A 24,666-nucleotide genomic window follows, 5' to 3' on the forward strand; every position below is an offset into this window, starting at 1 on the left:
TCCTAAAATTGGGCTTAGTATTTTTGGCATATACTATAGCTATAATGAGTTATAAATAGGCATAATTTTTTAAATGTAAATATTTATAAGATTCCAATATTTCATTCCCCAAAAACTTATCTCCAATTTTATTTACGACTACGATGAGGTATTAGTGTATTACTCACTATTGTCGATGATAGTAGTCGGAAAAGACCTACATCGGATGTACTGTATTATACTTCTACTTTATTTGTTTTTTGAGTATATGTATATATGTTTTGAGGTTATTACCCCAAATTTTCTTTGTTTTTGAGCATTTTTTAAGCTTATTAGAGTTTATAGGTTATATTTTAATTATTTTTTTCGGTCAAATCTTAAATTTAACTAGGTTTATATTTTTTTTAGTTTTATTGTAAATTTTGAGCTTAATGTTTAATGAATGAATTCAAAAATTATATAATAAAATTCAAAAAATTTAAAAGAAAACTCAAAAACTTTATTATAATGTTCAGAAACTATATAACTGGTGGTAGTACATCAGATATATAATCTACTTATTGTGGATGCTCAGCTTACGCAAATACATCTTTAGTTTTGACTTTTCAAAATTTTCAAATTGTAGTTATTTATAATGTGACTAGATGTCAAAAATAAAATTTATGTTTCAAGAAAATAATCATGGGAGAAACGAGTAGTGTTTATGTACTAATAGCAGAATATATTTGGAAAACAATGTAATTAAACCTTCAAAAATCGAAATGATGAACTATACGGTAAAATGAAAAGTAATTCTAAAACAGTCAATGAAAAATGGAAGGTATTTCAGAGATAGAGGTCGAATGAGTATAATTTATTTAGGTTTTTCGATATTTAGGTATCTAATTTAGGTTTCTATTTCATATGCAGCACTAGTGTAACACCCGTAAAAATTCACGGGGTTTCTAATTTTAAAAAAATTAAATCTACTATTTACTAAATTTATGATACGTACTGATTTCTCTATTTTTATAGAGTATACTTCGTATTTTTAAGGCTTATTTTTTGTACTCCTAATCAATCATAACGAAGAGCATCCGCAAAAGTGAGCCTCCCCATATTTTCTCTTTCCTTTTCTTATTCGTACACCTCATTTTCCACTAACTTTTTCATTTACCCTCCCCATTTCATAGCTATATCTATGCAACAATGAGGTTCCCCAATTCACACACAAAAATTTGGGAACTTCCCTAAAAGTAACACAAATCGCCTTACTTTTCTTTTGGGGACCTTCCCTAAAAAACAGTGGAGTTCCAAGTGTTGGGGAGGTTGGTGCAACAATTAGGAGCCCCATATGAGGAAAGAGAGTGTATATGGGGAGCTCGATTTCCACCTTTGCGGATGGACATTTTGGTCAATGAGTAAATTGTTATTCTACCATAAAACTTAAGGCTCCGTTTAGCAAGGTATTTCAGGTACCTGATTTGGTCAAAATAGCTTATTTGACTAAAATTCGAAGTATCTTATTTTTTTGCAAGCGTTTGTCAACCAAATAAGCTACTTGAAACGAAATGCTACCTAGGGTAGCATTTGAGTTTTAGGTACCTAATTTGATTAAATTTTCCGTTTTTACGCCTTAAATTTATACTATTAAATAATTATCATATCTTTTTACATCATTTCATCAAAATCGGTTACCTTTTCAGTTACTTTGTCAAACACTTACGTATTTATATAATCAGCTACCTTATGAGTTCTTAATTTTTAAATACCTTATCAGTTACCTTTTCATTTTCAGTAAACTTTGCAGTTTTCAGTTACTTTTTCAGGTTTCAGCTACCTTCCCAGCTAGTTTTACCAAACAGAGCCTAAGTCTAATCATAGGTCTCGGGTTTAAGTTTTCGTTTTTAAAATGACAACCAAAGGAGCACTAAATTTGTAAACCTCAAGTCTAATTTCAGGCCTCAGGTCAAATTTTGTAAATACAACACTACCAAAATGCAAGAGAGTTTTACCATCCTTGCTATTCTATCCGACTCGAATTCAAAATAACCCACCCGGATTGTATACCCCAAAGAAAATTGTTTATTTGTATAACAACTTGGATATGATGGTGACCTTGATAAGTAACTGTTAGACGTCTACTCGGGCCGGGCTAGCCAGGGGCGGGGCGGGCTCTCCTGGTCAGATCCGGACCACGCCGGGAGGGGGGGGGGGCTTGACTGGGCGGGGGTATGTTTGACCCAGGGCAGGGCCTAAGGCGGGCCTTGCCATTTCTTTTTTTGCAAAAATGGTGAGCTAAGGGTGGGCCGAGCTGGAATTTTAGGACTCGGGTCAGGCCTTATCATTTTTTTTGCTAAAATGGTGAGCAAAGGGTGGGTTGAGCTGAAATTTTAGGACTTGGGTCAGTCCCGGGCCAGGCCAAATTGTACGATGTATAAAATAACGGGTTAAGACGGGTCGAGTCAGCCCGTACTGGTGGCCAACTCTAGTAACTGTCATATATAAATGAGTGGATGAAAGAACAGCAAAATGCAGCAAAAGATAGGAAGGATCGAAAATCCGAAAAATCGGAAATGGCGGGGAGCAGAGTGATGATGAGTGGCAGTGGTAGTAGTAGAGTATGGGTGACTGAATTTCAAAGCTTAAGGAAGAGTTCATATCTACCCGTTTTTCGGATTCCGTTTCTCTCAGTTTCAACTGCTGCTGCTTCTCAACTCACTCTTCATCCTATCAAGTACCCTCTAACTTTCTTTCTTTCTTGCTTCCTTCATTTTCTTTCGCAATTTTGTTGGAATTTTTGAAGCGGTTGTATAGTTAACCTGTAATTCACAAAACCCAGGTCATGAATACCACCGCTCATGATTTTACCAACTAGTGCTAGGTTTGTGTCTAGTACTGGTTAATTTCTGATGATAACATTTGAGTTATTTTCTGTTGATTTTAGGTCTGAAATGTCGCTTTGTATCGGAACGCACGTTATACCTCATCCAGATAAGGTAAACTCAGGATACTCGCTTCCTGTTTGCTCAGGGAGTACAATAGATTGATGAAATTTCAGCATATTCAAGACTTTTAGCATGTTTGACTCAACAATCTGCTAAATTACGTTACGTGTTTGGTAAATGACATACTGTTTCCAATATGCTCCAGCATATTCACTTTAGTAAATTATAAAAAATGAATTTGTCTATAATTTACACATGTATACAACAGTCGTTTAACCTAAACCCGCTAAATACCAAATCTTTCTACTAAATCTGCTAATTGTAATATACTAGTCAAACATACTAATCAAATCTGTCATTTGTATTCTGCTTGACCAATCTGCTTCTGCTAATTATAAGTATCAAACATGGCCTTAATCTTTTGCCATATTACCCGTGATGTGCATCATTTTGGATGGTAGATAGTTGTGAGAATGTTACATACATTGTGGCCTAACCGAAATCTGTATTTTGCTTGTTCGAAGATTGAGAGGGGAGGGGAAGATGCTTTCTTTACTAGCAGCTTTAATGGCGGAGCAATAGCTGTTGCAGATGGTGTCTCTGGGTATTGCACAATTTCCCTTTTCCATTATCTTCACAGCAAACGTATTCACTTGACATGGAGTTGATCGCGTCTGATTCTGAATTTGTGTTTCGTAGATGGGCGGAACAGAATGTTGATCCTGCACTCTTTTCTAGGGAGTTGATTGCCAATGCTTCTTCTATGGCTGAGGATACAGAGGTAGTTACTTACATCTCTCTCGTAAACTGTTGCTTTAGGTTCACTCAATTCGGTGTTATTGGTGGGTGCGTCTGATAAAGCGCAATTTGCGTGTAACAGGTAAATTACGACCCACAGGTTCTGTTACGGAAGGCTCATGCTGCAACCACTTCTAAAGGTTCAGCAACAGTGTAGGTTCATACTTACCACTTCGCTATATAATGCTCGGCTCACATTACCGTACTTGACTTGAACCATTGTTTTATTCCTTCCTTGCTGCAACATACGCAGAATTGTGGCTATGATGCAACAAAACGGAATTCTTAAGGTAGCAAATGTCGGAGACTGTGGACTGCGTGTCATTCGCAAAGGTGATACCATGTGCCAAGTAATGTGTCTGTGTCTGTGTTTCTCGGGTAATAAACCGGGTATATTAGTGACTTTGCAGGACAAGTAATGTTTACGACATGCCCTCAAGAACATTACTTTGATTGCCCTTATCAACTCAGCTCAGAAGCTACAACGCAAACATACCTAGATGCTGTGGTAAGTCGTCTGCAACGAGGAACATTCTAAAATGCTGCATTCTAGTCCGTATCACATTATCAGCGCAGCTTACAAGTTGTCTGCAATGAACACAGGTTAGCACTGTCGGATTAGTGGAGGGAGACGTAATAGTCATGGGATCTGATGGGCTTTTCGACAATGTTTATGATCGGGAAATAGTATCAACTATTGGCAGCAACAATGACGTTACTGAAGCTGGTAGGTTTTCTTGCTGTTAAAACTCAGCTAGGCGTGGTTTTTCCCTGACTGACTCTGTAGTTTGTCGTCTAGCCAAGGCGTTAGCTAGGCTGGCTCGAGATCATTCAATGGACTACGGTTTTGATTCCCCTTATTCATCAGAAGCCCGTACCAAGGTAAGCTTTCTTGCTTCTTCTTCAATTATTCTTCATATGTGGCCATTTATTTGAGAATTTAAAAGGGTTGTCGGCATTTCAGGGTATTGACGTACCAGATTGGAAGAAGTTGTTGGGCATGAGGCTAACAGGCAATGATTGATCTTGTTAATTTAGTTCGTTTTTTTTGTGTAATAGTGTAATATGTGGCCTTAACATGAACTTGTGTATTGTGCAGGAGGAAAAGTAGACGATATCACGGTTGTGGTTGGTAAAGCTGTAAAGTTAGCTGTTTGAATGAAGAAGCCATGACGAGCCAAACTAAATCAACCCCCCCTAGTGCTATACTCCTGCCATCGTAGAATCTATCCATGTGAATCTGTTCGATGAATAGTAGCTGCAGAGGTACCGGTCCAATTTACCATTGTTTGGGTGGGGATATTCCCACACCCTTCTACATTTCTTGTCAAACATTGCATTACCATTATACATTGTAACCACAAGAAGTCTGAGAACGCGTCATTTTTTCTTCTTTTTCATCGAGACCATTGTAGTTAGGTGGTACAAACTTCAAAACAAAGTATATATGTATGTGCTTTCCCTATCATGCATGCTCCTCCAAAACAAAATTTAGCAGATTGAAGGATGAACAAAGACGAAGGAACTTTGAGTTGAGACTGTCATTGTTCATTTTTTATGCTCTCATCCTGTCATTGCTCATTACTCATTTCTCTGAGTCGACTCGAGGCTGTCATCTTTCATGAGCCTGAATGACTTTGAGTCTGATGTAACAATTTGTGGATCCTCAATTGTCTGATTTGGAATTTGTTAGTGCTGTTTCCTGCATTTTTTGGTTCCATTTGTTTTTCGTTCATTGTCGTCTTCTTTTCCTGCTTCTAGCTTTCTCTCGTTATTTCTCTCAAGATGTCTTGGATACTTGGAAGTAGTGAGAGAAATCCAGAAAGCTGAGCAGTGTTCTAGATCACTAATTCAATGCACCATACCTTGAGTTTGCTCAAGAACACCACCAGGGAGGCAGGGACTAAGTATTGTCACTTCTAACGAGTACCGAAACATGGAGTTAATTAGCTGTTTCACAGTTTTACTGAAGAGTTGAAACGTAAAAATCTTTTATTTGGCTGGTAGATAACTCATTCCACTGTAAATATGCGTTGTCGATTCTAAAAAGTAGATCGAGTCGTCACAACTCACAAGCTCTTGTGACGTGATGATCAGAACTCACAAGAATTGCGACTACACAAATGCAAATTGACCAAAGCGGAGTTTGAAAACGATCATCACATTCCATCTACCTTAACAGACAACATTTAGGGAGCGGAGGAGCAAAACGAAAATGTTTCACATCAAGTTCGGAGTACTTAAAACCCATATTACAAATTGTCATCAAACAAAAAGCATGTCAATTAACATACACTACCAAGTTTTTTATAAACCCAGATTCATCCATCAAATCTTCACATCCTCTTATGATTCATCCAACTGATCCTGCACACAAATAATAACGCAAATTCAGCTCCCGATATCTTAATTCACAATTACAGCAAATTATTATAAGCTCGCGACAATAGCAAATTCATCTTATTTTAAAAAGCCTGTAATTAGCGAGGCGGAATTATTGCCTGATAAAATAAACAATTAGTCACACCACTTTGTCTTATTATGTAAGTGGTGACATATTTGACCCGTCTAAACTTTAGACGGATATACCCACTTGTTTGTCTTATATGAAAGTGGTGTGATATTTGACCCGTCTAAAAATAGTGTCCGATTAAAGTGAGAATTTGTGTAAAATAAATGAACAAACAATGATAGTGAACATGGGGGAAGGTATGTAGACCTGGTCAGAAGTCCAGAGGGTGAGGTTGTCCCTGAGAAGCTGCATGATAAGAGTGCTGTCCTTGTATGATTCTTCACCCAAAGTGTCCAGCTCTGCTATGGCTTCCTCGAATGCCTGCCATTACATAAGTTAACTCGTTATTGGCGCAAAAGCTTATACAGTATTAGACAGTCCTTCAGGTTAGACAAACTCGGTATAATCTATATATCTATATAAAAGAGAGTTTTTTCGAGCGATCTGAGAGCGTCCACATCATCAAAAATAAATTTAGGAAAGTATAATTTTTGATGTAAAAAATAAAGTAGAGAATCTTTTAATTATTATAATATGTATATTTCCTAAATTATATTCAAGTGATATTTCCAATTTTTATATCAAACTTTTACATTTCATTTGTCAAAAAAAATATCGTTAAAAAAATTATGAAAATAATATAAGTAGCTTTGTGGTAAAAAATGCTATCATTAGAGTATAAATTTCATATTATTTGCACATATTAAAGATGGTGTACTTCTTAATATGAAAAATTGTGGACTTTTTAGTATGTTTTGTCCCATATTGAAAAATAAGTAGGTGTGGTGAACATACTACATATAAATAGTAGAATTGTCCCACATCGAAAGATTAGTATAAGCTGGGTGATTCTATAATTATAAATAGGAGGCATACTTGGAACTTAGGCATCAACCCAAAATCTTTTGAGTCTCTTAAGTATTGTCTTGGAGAGCTCTTAAAAGTTTATATCATTATATTTTCTACCTATATATTTTATATGTCCCACATTGAAAAATAATATAGGTGTGGTAAATATACTACGTTTAAATAATATAATTAGAATTGTGTTAAAAAAAATTCTATCTTCTACCTATATATTTTATATGTCCCACATTGAAAAATAATATAGGTGTGGTAAATATACTACGTTTAAATAATATAATTAGAATTGTGTTAAAAAAAATTCTATCATTAGAGTATAGGTTCATATCATTTGCACATATTTTAATTATGATAAAAATAAAATAAAAAACAAACGTATGAATATTAATAGATAATATAGTATTTGCTTATTATTAAATCGGGTTGGATGTCGAATTAGGTTAAAAAAATATGGTGTACTTTTAAATATGTTATTCGTCTCACATTGAAAAATAATGTAGGTGTGATAGATATATACTACGTATAAATAGTTGAATTGTCCCACATCATAAGATTATCATAAGGTGGGGTGATCCCATGATTATAAATAGGATTTATCCTTGGAACTTAGGTATCACCCAAAATATATTGAATCTCCCAAAGTATACTTATTATATAAGAGACTTTAAACATAATCTTGAATTAAATGTTAAATTTTTAAAGTTGTAACATTTTTTTAGGTGGGAGAAAGATCGATAAAATGGTCAATATTATAACGGAAATTTTTCATGGTACCCTCGAATTTTGTTAGATTACACATAATACCCCTAATTTTAAATTTGTACATATAATACCCTTGTGTTTACTTTTTTCATAACGCCGTTACTCTTATGACTAACTAGATGAGTAATTGAGCATGCCATGCTATTTGTGTTTTGTTATTTAGGTATTAAATGTTAGTTTATTAAATAAAATATGGATTTAAGAATTAGATGATGAAGTGTTTGTGTAATAGATAACAAAATAAAAAGGCGTCAAAAGTCATAGGAGCAATGACGTTATGACGGAAGTTGTCAAATGGTATTGTGGGAAAGAAAAAGGTGAACACAGGGGTACCATTTGTAGAAACTTAAAATTAGGGATACCATGTGTAATCTATCAAAGTTCAAGGTTACCATGAGAAATTTCCAATATTATAATGATATACTTAATTAAATTTTCATTTAAAAGAGAGAGATATCCGTACCAATAAAACAATAAAAGGGTATTATTTTTTAATTGTTATTTTATTGTCACGCCATCAAAGTATCAAACTTAACGTCTATTTAACAGCCTTTATATTAGGGGGTACCATGGGCAAAAAAATGGAACTTCAAGGATACCATAGACAGATTCTTAAAAGTAAGGGTAACATAGAAAATCTGACAAAATTAAGGGGTACCACGAGAAATTTCCGTATCTCAATTATGATAAAAAAAAATGAAGAAAAACAACGATAAATATTAATGGAGAGTACTTGATCATATTATTAAATTTAAATATAACTATTAGATATAATGAGTAACAATTAACCGTATTCGGTATTCGGGATCTGGTTGAATGTCGAACTAAGTGCAAAAAAATGGTGTAATTCTGAGTATGTTATTTGTCCCACATTGAAAAACAATGCATGTTTGATGATATACTACGTATAAATAGTAGAATTGTCCCACATCAGAAAAATAATCCAAGTTTGGTGAATATATTACTTATAAATTGTAGAATTGTCTTACAACGAAAGATTATTATAAGGTGGGGTGATTATATGATTATAAATAAGAGTTAACCCACGTATATATTAATCTTTTATTTTTTTTGAAAGAGATATTTAATAATATGTAAACAAATCATTAGACATAGAATGTAAACATTAAACCCTTATGTTTTTTTGGTATTATAAATAAGTTAAATACCCCGTTGCAACGCACGGGCATTCAAACTAGTTAGTATGAAACGGAGGTAAAGCAACTCATATAGCCGGTTAGTAATGTACGTTTAATTACGGCTAGAATATGCAAATGGATTCGTTTCACTTTTACAACAGCCTAGATCTTAGGAGAGACTTATCCCCCTTATACTAAAAGAATAAGAGTTCTCCAAAAATTTTCCGCCTAAATGAATTTGGCTATAATTGGGCTTTTATTATATCATATCTGTAGTTGGGCTTTTATTATATCATATCTGTTATTGGGCTTTCATTATATCATATCTGTTATTGGGCTTTCATTATATTATATTTACATCTGGATTATACTGAACTTTCCCTTTTCCACCGAGTAATACAAAATATTAATTATAATAAATTTACAATTAAATTTCAAATTGAGTTAACCATTTTTATTATTATTTTCTTTAATGTTTCTATCTAAAATACTGCGCACTCGCGCGGGATCTATACTAGTTAAATTTAAATGGGGAATACCGAATACATAAGGATGTAGTTCTGACTTATGTGACATCTCATACAAGAGTGTCACTAAATTATTGGATACTCCCAAGTCCCAAACACATGCAGTCAAGAATATTAGCTGTACAAATTTCACCAGCACTGCAGCACATGAGCTATCAGATATTCAGATGCATATCTCTAGCAATAATGAGCGCACATTATTAAGCCAGCCTCCCAGGGGTACAAAGTTACAAAATCAAGGTGGATCCAGGAGGCCAGTGAAGACCTACCTGTTTCGCCACCCATACCAAAAGTCTTAAAGTGACATCCGCATATTACAAGGCATGTGAACATTTGAGTCGGGTATTCAACAAACTGCGATGGCTGAGCATATTCTATCATGACTAATGAACCTAGCTTAACAATTAAATTCTATATATCGTATTAAATATTTAAATGTTCGTATAACATGAAAACCCAAAACCCAGCGTCTAAATAACATGAACTAACGCACACCATGTGAGTTTACAAAGTTATGCAAACATCGGACAAAATTTAGAGAAAAAGGATTACGCATCTGAGGTAGTACCTCAGACCTTGTAGTTTTTGAGCATATACACATTTTTTCTGAGCATATTACCATTTATAAATATAGTTTTTGAGCAATATTATATTTTTTTAGTGTAATGTTTTAGTAAATGTGCTCAAAAACTTTATACTAAAACAGAACTCAAAAACTTTAAAATAATACTCAGAAAATAAACAATAAGAGGTACTACCTCAGATGTATAGTCTATGAACTGCAAAATTTAGGGAAGTCATGAAAGAACTGAGTAGAAATGAAGCAAAAACAACAAACATTAGAACTTTAACGCAACAGTGATGAGTTACCTGTTTTGCCATGCTACAAGCTTTGTCAGCAGCATTCAATATCTCATAGTAGAACACGGAGAAGTTGAGAGCAAGACCCAATCTGATAGGGTGTGTAGATGGCAGTTCTGCAAGGGCGATTTCCTGAACCAACGATTTTGACGCTAAGTTAGACTATGAACTTTGTTAACAATTACTTCTGGACCAAATTCATAATGGCAAATGGCCGACATTAACAATCCGACCACTTCCACGGATAAAATTGAGAATCAATTACGCCAATCTATAGATAGAACTTGTAAAACAGAATTCTATCCTCGTTGACCCGCTACAAATATCCATGATCCTCTCTCAACTACATCATAGCATATGTAGTTGACAATAAGTACATATCATTATTAACAATTCAATAATAGAAAATCATCAATCATAATTAAAGGTACACGAATACACACCAATAACAGAAAGTTTACACAGTAAATGTTAAGCCCTTAAGGCATTCCGACTTACTCAGATCAGCACAAGCATCATTTTATCGAAGCACTGCTTAAAATAAACAGATACCGACCAAAATAAATGGCTTCAAACCACAATGTCCACAACAAGAGCGGAAGCTGATAAGCAAACCTCTTCTTCATTCTAAATTAACTATCACCATCATTTTATCATATCCAAGCACATCAATAGAAACATTCGTTCTTTGACAATCATCATACAAACAACAAAATTAGATCCCAATCCCGGAAAATAACACCGTAATTCAATTTATTATTACGTTCGACCAGTCTGTCAACTAGAATGTTCAAAAACCTATCGAATTCGAAACAGGACTCGCTTACCATCCCAAATCTGTTCATTCCAATCATTCCAAGTACTAGTTTGAGCACATCAACACACAGAACGCAGCAAAATCATAACTAACAGCAAGAAAATCAACCGAATGGAACAAAACAAATCAACATAATAAGCATAAATCACAAGAAACATCGCTCGATTACGATACAACTTCATTAAACAAAGAAATACAGATCTCAAGCCAAAAGAATCCGCATGAAAACAAGAATCACAAGAATACGCATCACAATACCAATTAAAGAAATCGAAATCAACCGGTAATCAGAGGCTCTGAGCTAACAAAACACACAATCAATATCAATGCGAGTCATAATACCTACCAATTGAACCACTAACTCATCAAACTAAACCCTAAAATCGTCCAAATCCACATCTAATAACCCCTAAAATCGTCAAGATCCAAAAATAACCCCTAAAATCATCAAAATCCTTATGTAAACCCTAAAATAATCAAATTCATAATTAAAACTTCAAAATCAACAAAAAAAACCAAATATTAAACTCTAAAAGCATCAAAATCAACAACTAAACATCAAAATCCACATCAAAACACTAAAATCATCAAAATCCACAATTAAAATATCAAAATCCACAAATCAAACATAAAATAACCCCTAAAATAATCGAAATCCTTATGTAAACCCTAAAATAATCAAATTCATAATTAAAACTTCAAAATCAACAAAAAAACAAAATATTAAACCCTAAAATCATCAAAATCAACAATTAAACATCAAAATCAACAATTAAACATCAAAATCCACGATTAAAACATCAAAAACCACATCTAAACACTAAAATCATCCCAATTCACAATTAAAATATCAAAATCCACAATTAAAACATCAAAATCCACATCTAAAACCTAGAATCATAAAAAATTAAACAAAATAAACAATACCTGAGCATTCTTGTAAGCAAACATAGTTTCTTCAGCAGCAGATTTCCTTTGATCACCAGACAAAAACTCAGCCAAATACCTATGATAATCACCTTTCATCTTCAAATAAAACACCTTACTTTCTCCATTCTTCGCACTCGGAATCAAGTTTCCATCAAGAAGCTTAATAATACAACCACAAATCACACTCAATTCTCCTTCAATCTTACTACGATAATCCCTCACAAGCGTAACATGTTCATCATTCTTTCTTCCTTCTTCCTTCTGTTCAATCGACGACACGATTCTCCACGCCGCACGCAACGATCCGATCACATTCTTGTACGCAACGGAGAGGAGATTTCGTTCTTCGATTGTTAGTTCGCTGCCGCTGTTAGTGGTGGTTTCGACTAGTTTATCCATGTACTTAGCCATTTCTTCGTAGCGTTCGGCTTGTTCGGCGAGTTTTGCTAAGTAGACGTATTGTTCGCGAGTTAGGGTTTCTGGTATTGTGGACGCCATTGTTGTTGTTGTTGAAGGTTTTTGGAAGGAAAGGAGAAGAAAATGGAGGAAAAGAGGGGAGAAGAAAAGAAAGGAGTTGAAGATATTTATTTGGGTTTGAGGGAGATGGGGTCGGTGGGGGTGGTGGTTATGATGTAAGAGGATGGGTCGATGACTCGATGGGATTAGAGGGAATCTTTTTATTTCGATGTGTCGGAATTGTTTACTTTTATTGCTTTCGTGTTATTTGGCAATCCCTTATTACGTAGATCTGGTAAAACTGATCTGATTTGAATAATCTGATTTGAGAAGGTTGGCCTGAGACCCGAAAATGACCTAAAATGTATGAGTTGAAAGACTCGACTCGAAAGTGACCCGATTTGAGTGACCTAAAATGACCTGATTGAATTAAAATGACTCGAGAAGACTGAATTAATGCAAAATCATGACCTGAAATGACTCAAAGTGAGTCGTTTGAGACTCAAACGACTCAGAACGACCCGACCCGACCCAAAATTACCTGATCCGAAGTGACCCCTCTCGAAAGTGATCCGAGAACATGTTGACTCGAAAATGACCCGATCCAAAGTGACTCAACCTGAATGACCCATTTGCCAGGTCTACCTACTAGTCATTAGCTTGATATTATTTGTCTTCTGCTTTCAATAATCGTTTTGCATACATTTACTACTTTCGTGCATGATTGTTTACAATCGTGACTATGATTCTAACACACCATCCCAGATTCCCGAGTACTGAGAAGCGTGTTATTAGACGATCCATCACTAGTCACTAGCTTGAGAGTTGAGACCCTTCATTGCTTGCATTTTTGCCTTTGCGTCGAGCAAGGTTGCGCACCATGGTTCAGCAAAAGTACCGGACCATGGCACATTAGATGTTTAGGGTTGAATTTCATAGATTCTGGGAGTGATTTATTTGCCATACAATTGAGAAATGTCCGGACTACCGAGTTGAATTCAAAGAGACTTAAAAAAGAGAGATCCATAGACCGATATAGACATGGAGCTCTTTCCCTGGCACGAGTTTGGCCATACAGATATCTCCGTAAACCCAAGATCATTTAAAAACGGTCTCTTTACATTAACACAAAGGTAAAATCCCGCGGTAGCCCTTAAAACAATACTACAAAGGCGCAATGTTGACTCAGAGTCTCCCCTTGCTGCAGACTTGTAGATTACAAAAGATCAGGACACCCCTCAGCCAAGGCCTCGAGAACAAATGTACATTTTTGCGTCGCACTTTAGCAAGTCAAATCCTCAAGAAGTTACAACATAGTGAAGTCGAGATATTAGGCGGAAAATGATACAGCTATACATGTCAACTTCCAATGCCATGGTAAAAATGTGCTTTGATCTCTCCCGCATTGAACCATCTCGACGCAACATTTGCTAGACCTGGCATGCATCTTGGGTCACTTATCAAATCTCACGTCTACATCTTAGGTACATACAAGGATCTACCATAAAGAGTACTTCATTCCGAGGCCATTGCACGTTAGTATAAGCCCCTTGTAGCGATTTAGATACTCCTGCAAAAATATCAAATGTTCACAATCATAAATTAATGAAACAACAACTACAACAACATCAGAGCCTTAATCCCAAAATGGTTATGATTTGGGGTCGGCTGACATGAATCATCCTTTAGAACCGTTCATGGGTGACCGCACACCTCAAAATGCGAAAATATAGAAAAGGAAAAGTGAAAAACAATAGGGGAGTGTAACATGTAATACAAAAGCCAAGGTAGCCTTGTAGGTTTTAAAATCGAAGTCCGGATTTTTTTTATAAAAACTTAGAATTTAAATCGAGAATAAAGATTAAAACGATTTTGAAAACCGAAGTAAAACACAATCATAAATTAATGAAAATTAAATGAAATTAGGGAGTGTTGAGTATAGATGAGCGTCGAAGGGAAAAAGATCTTACAGTGATGTTGTAATCAAAATGTGCCATCCCTTTCTCGTCATATTCTTGTCTTTTGATAGGATCAATCAAGACTGCCAAGAAATCAAATAATTTCTGCTCGTCTCAGTCAGAGATAGAGGAATCGCATAGTTTTCATGCTAATAAAACATAAGGGTTCATTCGGATACCCAATGGCCAACGTAAAAAAATGTGTTCATGGTATCTAGGTGAAAATGTCAAAGTGATTAATCTGATAAAATTATGGAATTTTTTATTCAGTATCAAACTTGAACAAAAAATTTGACTGAATTGTGACTTCGCACAATCATGTCGGATACACCAAAGAATCTGCCTTAGACTCTTAGGCCCTGTTCTTTTGACCAAATTGTCTGAATCGAATCGAATCAACTTAATGGAGCTGAATCAATCGAATCGAACTTAATGGAGTGAATCAATCGAATCGAATCGATCAATCAATCAATCGAATCAAATAATAATAAAAAGATTATATTATTATTATTATTATTATTATTATTATTAATAAATATTATAATAAAAATAATACCAATAATAATAATAATAAATATTATTATAATATTATTCATTAATAATAATAATATATTAATATAATCTAATAATAATACTCTAATAAGATATATAAAAAATAAAATATTAATATAATAATAAATAAAGTAATAATAATTGATGGGGCATATTCTGCACCCGCTGACCGAGTCAACATATTGACCAAAGTCAAAGACATCCACATCAATTCGACATATCGACATGACTAGCCGTCGATGACTTGTCGCTGTCGGCTCATTCACTGGGTCCCGCTAGGACAACTAGCCAACCGGGATACATATCCGCGTACTCATATCCAAGACCCCTCGGCCGGCCTGCCATGGGTCCCTCGGCCGAGGGTAGAACGGTCTTTCCACCTGCTAGCCACTTGGCCACTACGTGACAAAAGGTGAAAGTCTATAAATACTCCACTTCTCTCAACGAGAAAAGGATCCGAAATATAACCTAAACATCTCACAATACACTAATCTGGTATAAACTCCCTTATCTCTCTACAATATACTTTGCCAAGTTACACACAACTTAATCCCTTTAAGTTTACTGACTTAAGCATCGGAGTGAGTACGCTCGGTACCAAGCCGAGCCCTCAGTTTGTTCATTGTTTCAGGAGAGGCCGAAAGGAAGAGTCAAGCAAAGCCATCATTCTACAAGCTTACGTGGTCACATAACACTGCTCCGTAATCACACCCGGAACAATAATAATAATATATTAGTAATATAAATGATAACATTATTAATAATAATATAATATATTAATAATAATAACTAAAAAATAAATAATATAATAATAATAATAATAGGTCTAATATAATAACTTATTAACATAATAATATTAAATATAATAATAATAATAATAAATATGTGATTAATAATATTAATAATGAGTATATTAATAAAATAATAAATATTAAAAAATAACTTATTAATATAATAATATTAAATATAATAATAATAATAATAATAAATATGTTATGAATAATATTAATAATAATAAATATATTAATAAAATAATAAATATAATATAATAATAATAATAATGATAATAATAATAATAATAATAATAAATGTATTAAATATAAATATAATAATATAAACAATACGAATTAATTATTAATAAATATAATAGTAATATAATAAATATAAAAATAATAATATAATAATAATAATAATAATAATAATAATAATAACAATAGTAAATACATTAATATAAAAATAATAATAAGAATATCAATAAGAATAATAATAGTAATGTTGAAATAAACTGAACTGAACTGAACTGAACTGAACTGAACTGATCTGAACTGAACTGAACTGAACTGAATTGAGCTGAACTGAACTGAACTGAATGGAGCTGAACTGAACTGAACTGATTAGAACTGAAATTAAGTCCAAAAGAACAGGGCCTTAGAGTGTCCCGAGGCCCCCATGTAGTAGTAACACATGGACCCGTCAATGGTCATCAGTCAACATCCCACCTTCACTGACCTGACCCGAATGACCCGATCCGATAAGGCTCACTCGAGACCTGAAAATGACCCGGAATGTATGACCCGAAAGTGACCCGAGAGATCCGTCCCGAGTGACCCAAAATGACCCGATTGAATCAAAATGACTTGAAATGACTAAATTAATGCAAAACCATGACCCAGAATGAACCGACCCGAAACGATCCGACCCGAAACGATCCGACCCAAAAGTGACCCGACCCGAAGCGACCTGAGAACATGTTGACCCGAATGACCCATTTGCCAGGTCTAGACTCTAGTCATCTGAATTAATTCAAATGAAGTTCCCAATCTGCAAGCGACATTTAAGAAAACACGCCTCCAGCAAACTCAAATTCGCTGGGAAGCTGCAGGAAAAATGGGAAGAACTAGGAAAAGGCTCTCGCATGGGAGGTGTTATAAGCCAAAAAAGTTGACTCAAATCTATGAAGAAGCTATTTTCTACATTTGACATATGAGCAGCGATACTTTAGCTAGAAATTAGCTACTTCAACACAAACTACGGCCGATCATGAAAAACTAAACTATGAGTGATTTCATGATCCTACCCAAATCTTGAGGGACATTTTCTCAGGTCCGGATCGATTTACAACCTCAGGTTTCATTAGTCAGACTTTGATTCCAGTATACGATATCATCAGTTCATCACCATGCAGGTCCATTTCATACCAAAAAATGAATACCAAGTGAGCTACCTCAACTAATCTCCGTCACTAAGCATTTCAAAATTCAGCTCAAAACCACTAATAGCATAAGAAACAACTTCAAACAAATAAATACGGAGTAACAAACAATAGCCACGGGCGCAAGCAATACTAACCTTGATAAGCCTCATTGATCTCTTGAAACTTAGATGTGGCACCATCTTCATCCTTTTGTTTATCCGGGTGCCATTTCTACAACACAAAACACCAATAAGCTCATCAATACATAGAACTTTTCAATCCGAAAAAAACCCATCTAGATTAGACTTCACCCCCATCAAATACAAGCCTAAACATCTGTTCCATTTGACTGATCTGGAAAACAAAATTGAACAGCAGAAAGTAACACAAACCAGTGCAAGGCGGATAAAATTTGACCGAATTGATTCCTCTGTAGCATCATAATCCACTTCCAGAATCCTATAATAATCCTACACAACCACAACCACCAGTGGCAGAATCAGGATTTATAGCTACAGAGCAAAAATGTCAAGGGGAGCAAAACAACTAGTTGACGGACGAGTGCCCTGCTGCCCTGCTAACCCCCCATTGGTTTCACCACTAACAACAATCCATTTTAGCCCATAAATTAAGTAACCCAAAATCATCGGGCTGACTAACATGAATCAATAATGTGTAAAAATGAAGCATAAACAGAGAGATCAACCCAAAAATTAAAATTCAAGAATTATATAAAAAAACTAGGCTTTTTTTATGAAACTTACAAGTATTAACCATAGATTATGGCCTTGTTTGGACACCAAAATACAAGGGGAAAAGGAGGGAGAATGAACGAGGTGATTGTCCCTCCAAATATTTCATTTGTTGGAGGGGAATTAATTTGGCTTCGAGGAGGGAAATTGGATACTTCCCTCCAAGTCCCGTGACCTCCACTTTGCTAACCACACAAAGGATTTCTTATCCATCCAAATCTCTTTCCCTCCAAATCCCTCAATCCAAACACGCCCTAAGGGTGTGTTTGGAGGAAAAGGGAGGGGAGGGAATTGGAAGGATGAGAAATCTATTGTTTGGTTAGCAAAGTGAAGGTAGAGAGATTTGGAGGAGAGGGAAAATGAATTCCACCATTTCCCTTCTACAAGGCAAATTATTTCCCTACCGACATAGGCAGGATTTGGAGAGAAAATCACCTCCTCCATTCTCCCTCTCCTCCCCTTCCCTTCCTTTCCCTCCTTCCTCCTTCCTTCCCTTTCCCTCATTTTTTCCTATCCAAACAAGGCCCAGGGAAGGGGGAAGGAGGGATGGGAAAGGGAGGGAAGGGGAGGGTGAATGGAGGAGGTGATTTTCCCTCCAAATCTTGTTGGAGAGGAAATAATTTGGCTTGAAGGAGGGAAATGAAGGGATCCATTTTCCCTCCCTCCAAATCCCTCCACCTCCATTTTGCTAACCAAACAATGCATTTCTCATCCCTTCAAATCTCTTCCCTCCCTTTCCCTCAAAATCCTTCAATCCAAACACAGCCGAACTCCTAACTCCCTAACTGAGAAAATGCAGATCAACCCGGAAACTAAAATTCAACAGTCACACCTAAAACTAAACTTTTTATAAATAATTATAAGCAATTAACCATAGATTCAATGGAGAAAATGCAATTCAAATCAGAAATCAAAACTCAACAATCATATACAAAAACTAACCTTCTCATAAATAATTACAAGCAGTTAACTATAAATTAAAGAAGAAAATGCAGCTCAACCCAGAAATCAAAATTCAATAATCACACTAAAAACTAAACTTTTATGAATAATTACAAGAATTAAACATAATTAAATGACGCCAAAAGTCTAAATTATACCTTGGGTTTTGGAATTAATGAGCTGAAATCAAAATTAAAGGGAAATTCATGTTGTTGATCACCATAATCATTGTTTTCATCCAGAAAAATCTCATCCCATGTTACTTGATTATTCATTTTTCAGGACCCAGTAAAGTGAATTAGAAGACACGATAAGTATAATTAGGAATTAAGATGTGTTAATTGGATTATTTTTTGGGGAAATTGAGGGAATTGATTTTGATGAATTTTCAGAATTAGGGTTTTATAAGATTCTTGAAATGGATAATTTGGGAAATTTTAAAATGGATAACCTCAACAACTTGGCACTTGGCATTAATATTTTTTTCATTTTTCACATTTTTTGTTATTTTTTTCGTCTCATTGTTCTAGTTACATTTCGCCTCAAATGAATCACATTTACCCGTCTTGAGCTTGTGATGAAATCTAACACGTCTTCAACAAGGCTCATTAATCTTTTTTTAACGATTAATCCCGAGGGGCAATAATATTTGGATTTTTTAAATTGGTACAAGGCGGTTGTAACTCGTAGACGACGCTAAATCATTTTCGTTAGCAGACACTCAAATGGAGTAGTACGGTAATGGTGAGACGGGTCTAGCATCAATAGTGAAAATCGTCTACCTAGTAGTTATGGTTTCGTAAGTGTTCATATGTTAGAACCTCGGTGGCTTTGATAACTATTCAACAAATAAATACATACTCCCCTCCGAACTGATTCCCATAATCGTAGTCTGTAGAGCTGCAAAGATAAAATAAAACTCGAATCAAGACTCAAGAATCAATAACTTTTTATTAGATTCACAATTATAAATCCATTAGCCAATTGATTTTGGATTTTTTTTACTTTAGAGATGCTATATATAATGTACAAATACTTTAATGATGGAAGGAAATATTCGCTATGAAAATGCAATTGTGCACGCCTTGTGCTGTAAACTTGTAATCCCGCGATGTTAGCCATGTTTGTAGAATCACATTCCACGCAAATTTTCATACGAGATGGTCTCAAAGAGTCCACTTAATGTGAATAGAGAACAGTGTCCATCTTTCCAGTCAATTTCATTGACAGCTTTCTAAGAATCAAACTCTACAGAAAAGAAAACCACATATTTACATGATCAGGCTGCGCCGGAGCAAAATAAATCGATCCATCACACAAAAGAATGCAATTGCTTTCTACAATAGGTAAGTTTATACATTGAAAAGCGAACAACTCGAGCAATTTCCATTTGCATTAGAAAAGCCTTGATATGATGCGACATGAAGTCCAGAAGGCTGTTGTCGCAGCTCCAAGAAGTGCAGGATTCTGATATATCCTGTAATTAGCGGAAAGTTAAGAGAAAAATAAGGGTATCAACATACACGAGGGAACCCACATGACGACTCAAGAAACAGATTGGCTGTAGTCTGTAGACGTACCCGATTGCAGTTGCACTCCAGGATGCAACATTATAAACGACTTTAGTTCCATCCAATGCTTTTCGAAGTTTTCCTTTCTTTTTCTTTAAAGAAAATGTCTTGCTAAGAGCTGACGAAATTTTGCATGTAGTTAGTTATTATCTCTAAATACACAAAAAAGATAGATTTTCAAAGGGAAATAGAAGATAACCAAAAACGAGAACATTTGGAAAGAAATGACATGCTCACCGTCTTGGAGTTGCTTAGGAGCCAAATCCTGCAAAATGGATAGTCAGCGGTTAAGTCCAGCATAGTATTTTATTTTCACCTCACTCACGATTTCACGGACACATAGGAAGCCATTTCTGGTCGTAACAACATTTTTGAATCATGCAGTCACCAAATATATTTGAATCATGCAGTTTAATATTTGAATCATGCTGTCACCAAATATATTTCAGCAAGAAAGCATGTTGCTCCTTCTATTTTGTCCTATTAATGGGATATCATTATCGAAACATTGAAATTAACACCCTAAAGTTGAACTTGCATCAGGATAAAACTATGGTTTGTGATGTGAGAGCGAGTATTGTGCTAGAGGGGCTAGTAGCGGAACGTCTTATTTGCAGTGAAGGAGGTTCTTTGACTAGTCTAAAATATCACGTCTTGAATAACCACGCGAATTTCAACACACACAACTTTATGGGATCATTGGGATGACAGGATTCCACAGGAATCAGAATGCAATCCAATACTTAAAACTCCTATAATTAACTAGATTCTGAAACCTATTGCATCAGAATATCCATAAGATTCAGAACAAAAGAGTGAAAAACAGGAAAACATAACGGGTGTTCATTGAATGATGCAAGGTTCTTCAATTTACGTTTTTTTCGCGAACCACTACCAACAGCGTGACGACAACCTCACAAATAGTTGTCTATCTTAGCAAGTAGCATTCCAAAGGCTTCAACTTAAAAAGGGAATTTTCCGATGTTAATCATGTACATGGTGGGACCCTTGGCGCACCGGTTAAGGTGTTGCTTTGTGACCGTGAGGTTATGGGTTCAAGTCCTTGGAGCGGCCTCTTGCCAAAATGGCAAGGGAAGGCTTGCCCCAATTACACCCTTGTGGTGGGACCCTTCCCCGGACCCTCGCCTAGCGGGGACGCCATCGTGCACCTGGCTGCCCTTTTAATCATGTACATGGTAAAACCTATACGGTCGGCTCTGGCTGCCCTTTTAATCATGTACATGGTAAAACCTATACGGTCGGCTGAGTGAAATGATACACCAAAGGTGCCGTGGAAGTCAGCCCCATCTACACCACTCTTTTCTCCCACTATTCAGCGCCAAGCAAGAGCACGAAAACCCCGAGCAGCAAGAAGCGCGTAGGACTAGGCTCCCTGCTGCCCATTTATGGGCTTTAACAAACTTAACCTAAAGAAACAGGGTGCATACTTGGACTAGGCCATTCTGCAACTGCAAGGTCTTTGAATAACAAGAAAGCGTCACCCACAAGTAGGGCAAGCTGAATCATGGGGTTAATCTTGGTCTGAGACTGGATTCGAAACCAGTTGTCGTGGGCTATTGACATTTAAATGCAACCGTGGCCTTCAAAACCTCGATAACTCAGTCGTAATAGGGTGTGTTCAGCTTTATTACCACAACCTTAATACTTAATTTGTCCAAGAATACGAAGTCATATGTTCCTTAATCCTTAAACATACAGCAATAATAATTCAAAAAAGCAAATGCTTTTACAACAATAAGTACAGTCAGTTTAAATGCACACCTTAGTCTCTTTGAGAGATAAAAGATATGCAGCCATGAAGCACGCAATTCCGTCTACTATGTCTTCTTGCCGGACAACAACATAATCTTCTTGATCATCCTCACCATTCCCACTTTCCCACAAATCATTATCAGCAACAATATCCCAAGAATTACCCTCTTCTGCTGTTACAAGTAATCCACCGCTCAGTTAAATTTTTTATCAAAGAACAGTGACTCTTGCATCAGACAACTTCATATGTGAGACCAACTCAAATACTCGTTTATTCCCCTCATTTAACCATAGATTCAGTTCATGGGTTGGTCTGACATATAAGACAGTCTCATGATACATATTTTTGCGATCAAAGAAACATCAACAAATTGATTGTTACCAGGAACACTAGTTTGAATAGTGAGCTGAGCACATTGTAGTTTCTCAAGGAACTCCGGTCCTCCCACCTTTGACTTGATCAAATCACATAGCTGCAGATTCAACAAAATCCATATAAGGCTACTGATATTGCTTGTGAAAGGTACACTAAATTAGTTACATGTATATTTGGCTACCATATTCACAGCAAGATACAACAACATTACCCCAAGTGTCTCGATGTGGAGTAAGGGGAAATCGGATGTACGTAATTTTACCCCTGTGTTGGCCAAACAAAGAGGCTGTTTCCGAATGACCCAATATAAAATTTGGGTCAATAAGACAATAACTATTTTGCTTTATTCCATCGTAATACATAATCAAAGAGTAATAAGTCTTTCCATTGGCAAAACAACAACAACAACAACAACAACAAATTGAGCCTTAGTCCCAATATGATTTGGGTCATAAAAGGGGTGCAACACAAGCCCCCTCGCATAACTGTGGAGTTCTGATGGAATCCGATACATTAGTGCTAGTATGACTGCACCCGAATATGGAAACATGATGAATTTGGACAATTCATAACAAGTACTACAAAACAAAGTCAGCAAATTTAAACCTTATCTCAATCCAAACCACCAACAAAACAACTCCAAACCTAAAAATTTAGGAATCCCACATCAAAAATCAATCAAACTTAACTAATTTCATAACCTAATCTATATCAAAACAATCAAGACCACTAATCAAAAACCTTATCACAATTGAAAGTACCCGGAACAAATAACTTTAATTAAAATACTCCTCACAAAAAATATAAAAGGCAAACAAATGATCGGAACGGAAGGAGTATAATAATCTAATAAACTTACTTCTTCAGCCAAGGGATCTAAACAAGTTGAAGGAGATGAAGATTCTGGACAATTCTCAACCTCATCAACTAAATTACCATCATTATCATCATTATTACCATCATCATCATCATTAAGAGATTCAAGAGCCCTTTGACACTCTTCAACAACTGCCATTAATGTCTTCTTCTTCACTCTAACTTCACTTTTCTCTCTATTATTCTCTACAATCTCCATAACCCTAATTTTTTTATTAATCAAATTCAAAATTTTGATTGAAACCCACTAAAATTAAGATCAGATTAAAGCTGCCCAGATTCTCTGATTGTCTTAATTTCAGCTAATTTTTGTCCTGCACATGAAAAATGAGCTACAGTATTGATTAAGACACTTTTTTTGGGAATTTAATTTAATTAGTAAAAAGCTGCAAAATTTAACTTATTTGATAATGATTTTCTGTACCCATGAAGGTGAAATCTGTATAAAAAGGATAAAATTACAGAAAGTTGGGGTTTTTTTTAATTTTTTCCCAGTTTTTGTTTGTTACTTCAGCTTTACTTGTACGTCTGTTTGTTTGTGGGAAGGGAGAATCTGAGGAATTTTATGGGTTTATTAAAAGGATCAGGAGATTATTAGGATTATGCTCTATCAACAAAAGTTGGGAGAATAAATTATGTCAAAAAAAAAAAAAAAAAAAGTTCTAAGTAGATATGTGTTACAACTTACAATGATTGGTTTGAGCAAGAGGTGGCCACGAATCGGATGGAATCGAACCGGACCCCGACGTGGGTCCGGGTTGGTTGGACAAAAGTCCTAACTTGACCCTAAGGGTGAGGCCAGTTAGATTCAGTTGGGGGATGGGTGACTCGACAATGGGTCCAGTTGGATTGACCTTTCGACCTACGTAGTTGGTCGTTGCTTATTGGAGTTTTCGAGGAATCGAGGAGAAAATAAGGAAATACTTCGTATTGTATAAGGTTGAATACTCGAATGAGAAATGTTTAAACTTGGAGCTGGTTGTAAATGTTGTAGCCCGACCTACAAAAACTTTAGTCCATGCCCCAAGCCTACATGGCCCACCAACCCCCCATGTTTATCTGGGCTGGTCTAGGGCCATTACACCCCAGCCTGGTCCGCT

The 24,666-nt window shown here is 35.6% G+C and overlaps 4 protein-coding genes across 9 annotated transcripts; 1 reads left to right on the top strand and 3 right to left on the bottom strand.

The window, feature by feature from the left end:
* The first annotated feature begins 2,464 nt into the window (after positions 1-2,464).
* On the top strand, positions 2,465-5,182 carry LOC141604807 (putative protein phosphatase 2C 1). 5 transcript variants are annotated; one of them, XR_012526227.1, is made up of 11 exons: positions 2,465-2,695; positions 2,906-2,957; positions 3,431-3,510; positions 3,606-3,687; positions 3,787-3,857; positions 3,958-4,037; positions 4,115-4,212; positions 4,308-4,431; positions 4,509-4,586; positions 4,669-4,717; positions 4,804-5,182. XR_012526227.1 is itself a non-coding variant. In XM_074423307.1 (11 exons), the coding sequence occupies exons 1-11, from the start codon at positions 2,535-2,537 to the stop codon at positions 4,860-4,862; spliced, it is 951 nt and encodes a 316-aa protein (XP_074279408.1). In that variant the 5' UTR covers positions 2,481-2,534; the 3' UTR covers positions 4,863-5,182. The 5 variants fall into 5 exon arrangements, 4 of the variants coding, with proteins under 4 accessions (XP_074279408.1, XP_074279409.1, XP_074279413.1 ...); XM_074423307.1 differs by having other exon boundaries at positions 2,481-2,695; positions 4,492-4,586; XM_074423308.1 differs by having other exon boundaries at positions 2,482-2,695; positions 4,504-4,586.
* A 667-nt stretch (positions 5,183-5,849) lies between these two features.
* On the bottom strand, positions 5,850-12,831 carry LOC141604809 (14-3-3-like protein D). Its single transcript, XM_074423313.1, has 4 exons — positions 12,114-12,831; positions 10,379-10,501; positions 6,424-6,537; positions 5,850-6,071 (listed from the first exon to the last, which is right to left on the bottom strand). Exons 1-4 carry the CDS (start codon positions 12,612-12,614, stop codon positions 6,051-6,053), a joined length of 759 nt encoding a protein of 252 aa, XP_074279414.1. The 5' UTR covers positions 12,615-12,831; the 3' UTR covers positions 5,850-6,050.
* A 660-nt stretch (positions 12,832-13,491) lies between these two features.
* Positions 13,492-19,467, bottom strand: LOC141604810 (uncharacterized). Its single transcript, XM_074423314.1, has 5 exons — positions 19,129-19,467; positions 17,669-17,746; positions 17,432-17,507; positions 14,543-14,613; positions 13,492-14,142 (listed from the first exon to the last, which is right to left on the bottom strand). The coding sequence occupies exons 1-5, from the start codon at positions 19,243-19,245 to the stop codon at positions 14,071-14,073; spliced, it is 414 nt and encodes a 137-aa protein (XP_074279415.1). The 5' UTR covers positions 19,246-19,467; the 3' UTR covers positions 13,492-14,070.
* Positions 19,468-20,118: 651 nt separating this feature from the next.
* On the bottom strand, positions 20,119-24,245 carry LOC141604811 (uncharacterized). Of its 2 annotated transcripts, none has more exons than XM_074423317.1 (6): positions 23,550-24,245; positions 22,697-22,787; positions 22,324-22,484; positions 20,779-20,806; positions 20,551-20,659; positions 20,119-20,447 (listed from the first exon to the last, which is right to left on the bottom strand). In XM_074423317.1, exons 1-6 carry the CDS (start codon positions 23,763-23,765, stop codon positions 20,366-20,368), a joined length of 687 nt encoding a protein of 228 aa, XP_074279418.1. In that variant the 5' UTR covers positions 23,766-24,245; the 3' UTR covers positions 20,119-20,365. The 2 variants fall into 2 exon arrangements, with proteins under 2 accessions (XP_074279418.1, XP_074279416.1); XM_074423315.1 differs by having other exon boundaries at positions 22,324-22,487.
* Positions 24,246-24,666: the final 421 nt, after the last annotated feature.

This window comes from Silene latifolia, chromosome 10 (genome assembly GCF_048544455.1).
Source record: "Silene latifolia isolate original U9 population chromosome 10, ASM4854445v1, whole genome shotgun sequence".
NCBI lineage: Eukaryota > Viridiplantae > Streptophyta > Magnoliopsida > Caryophyllales > Caryophyllaceae > Silene > Silene latifolia.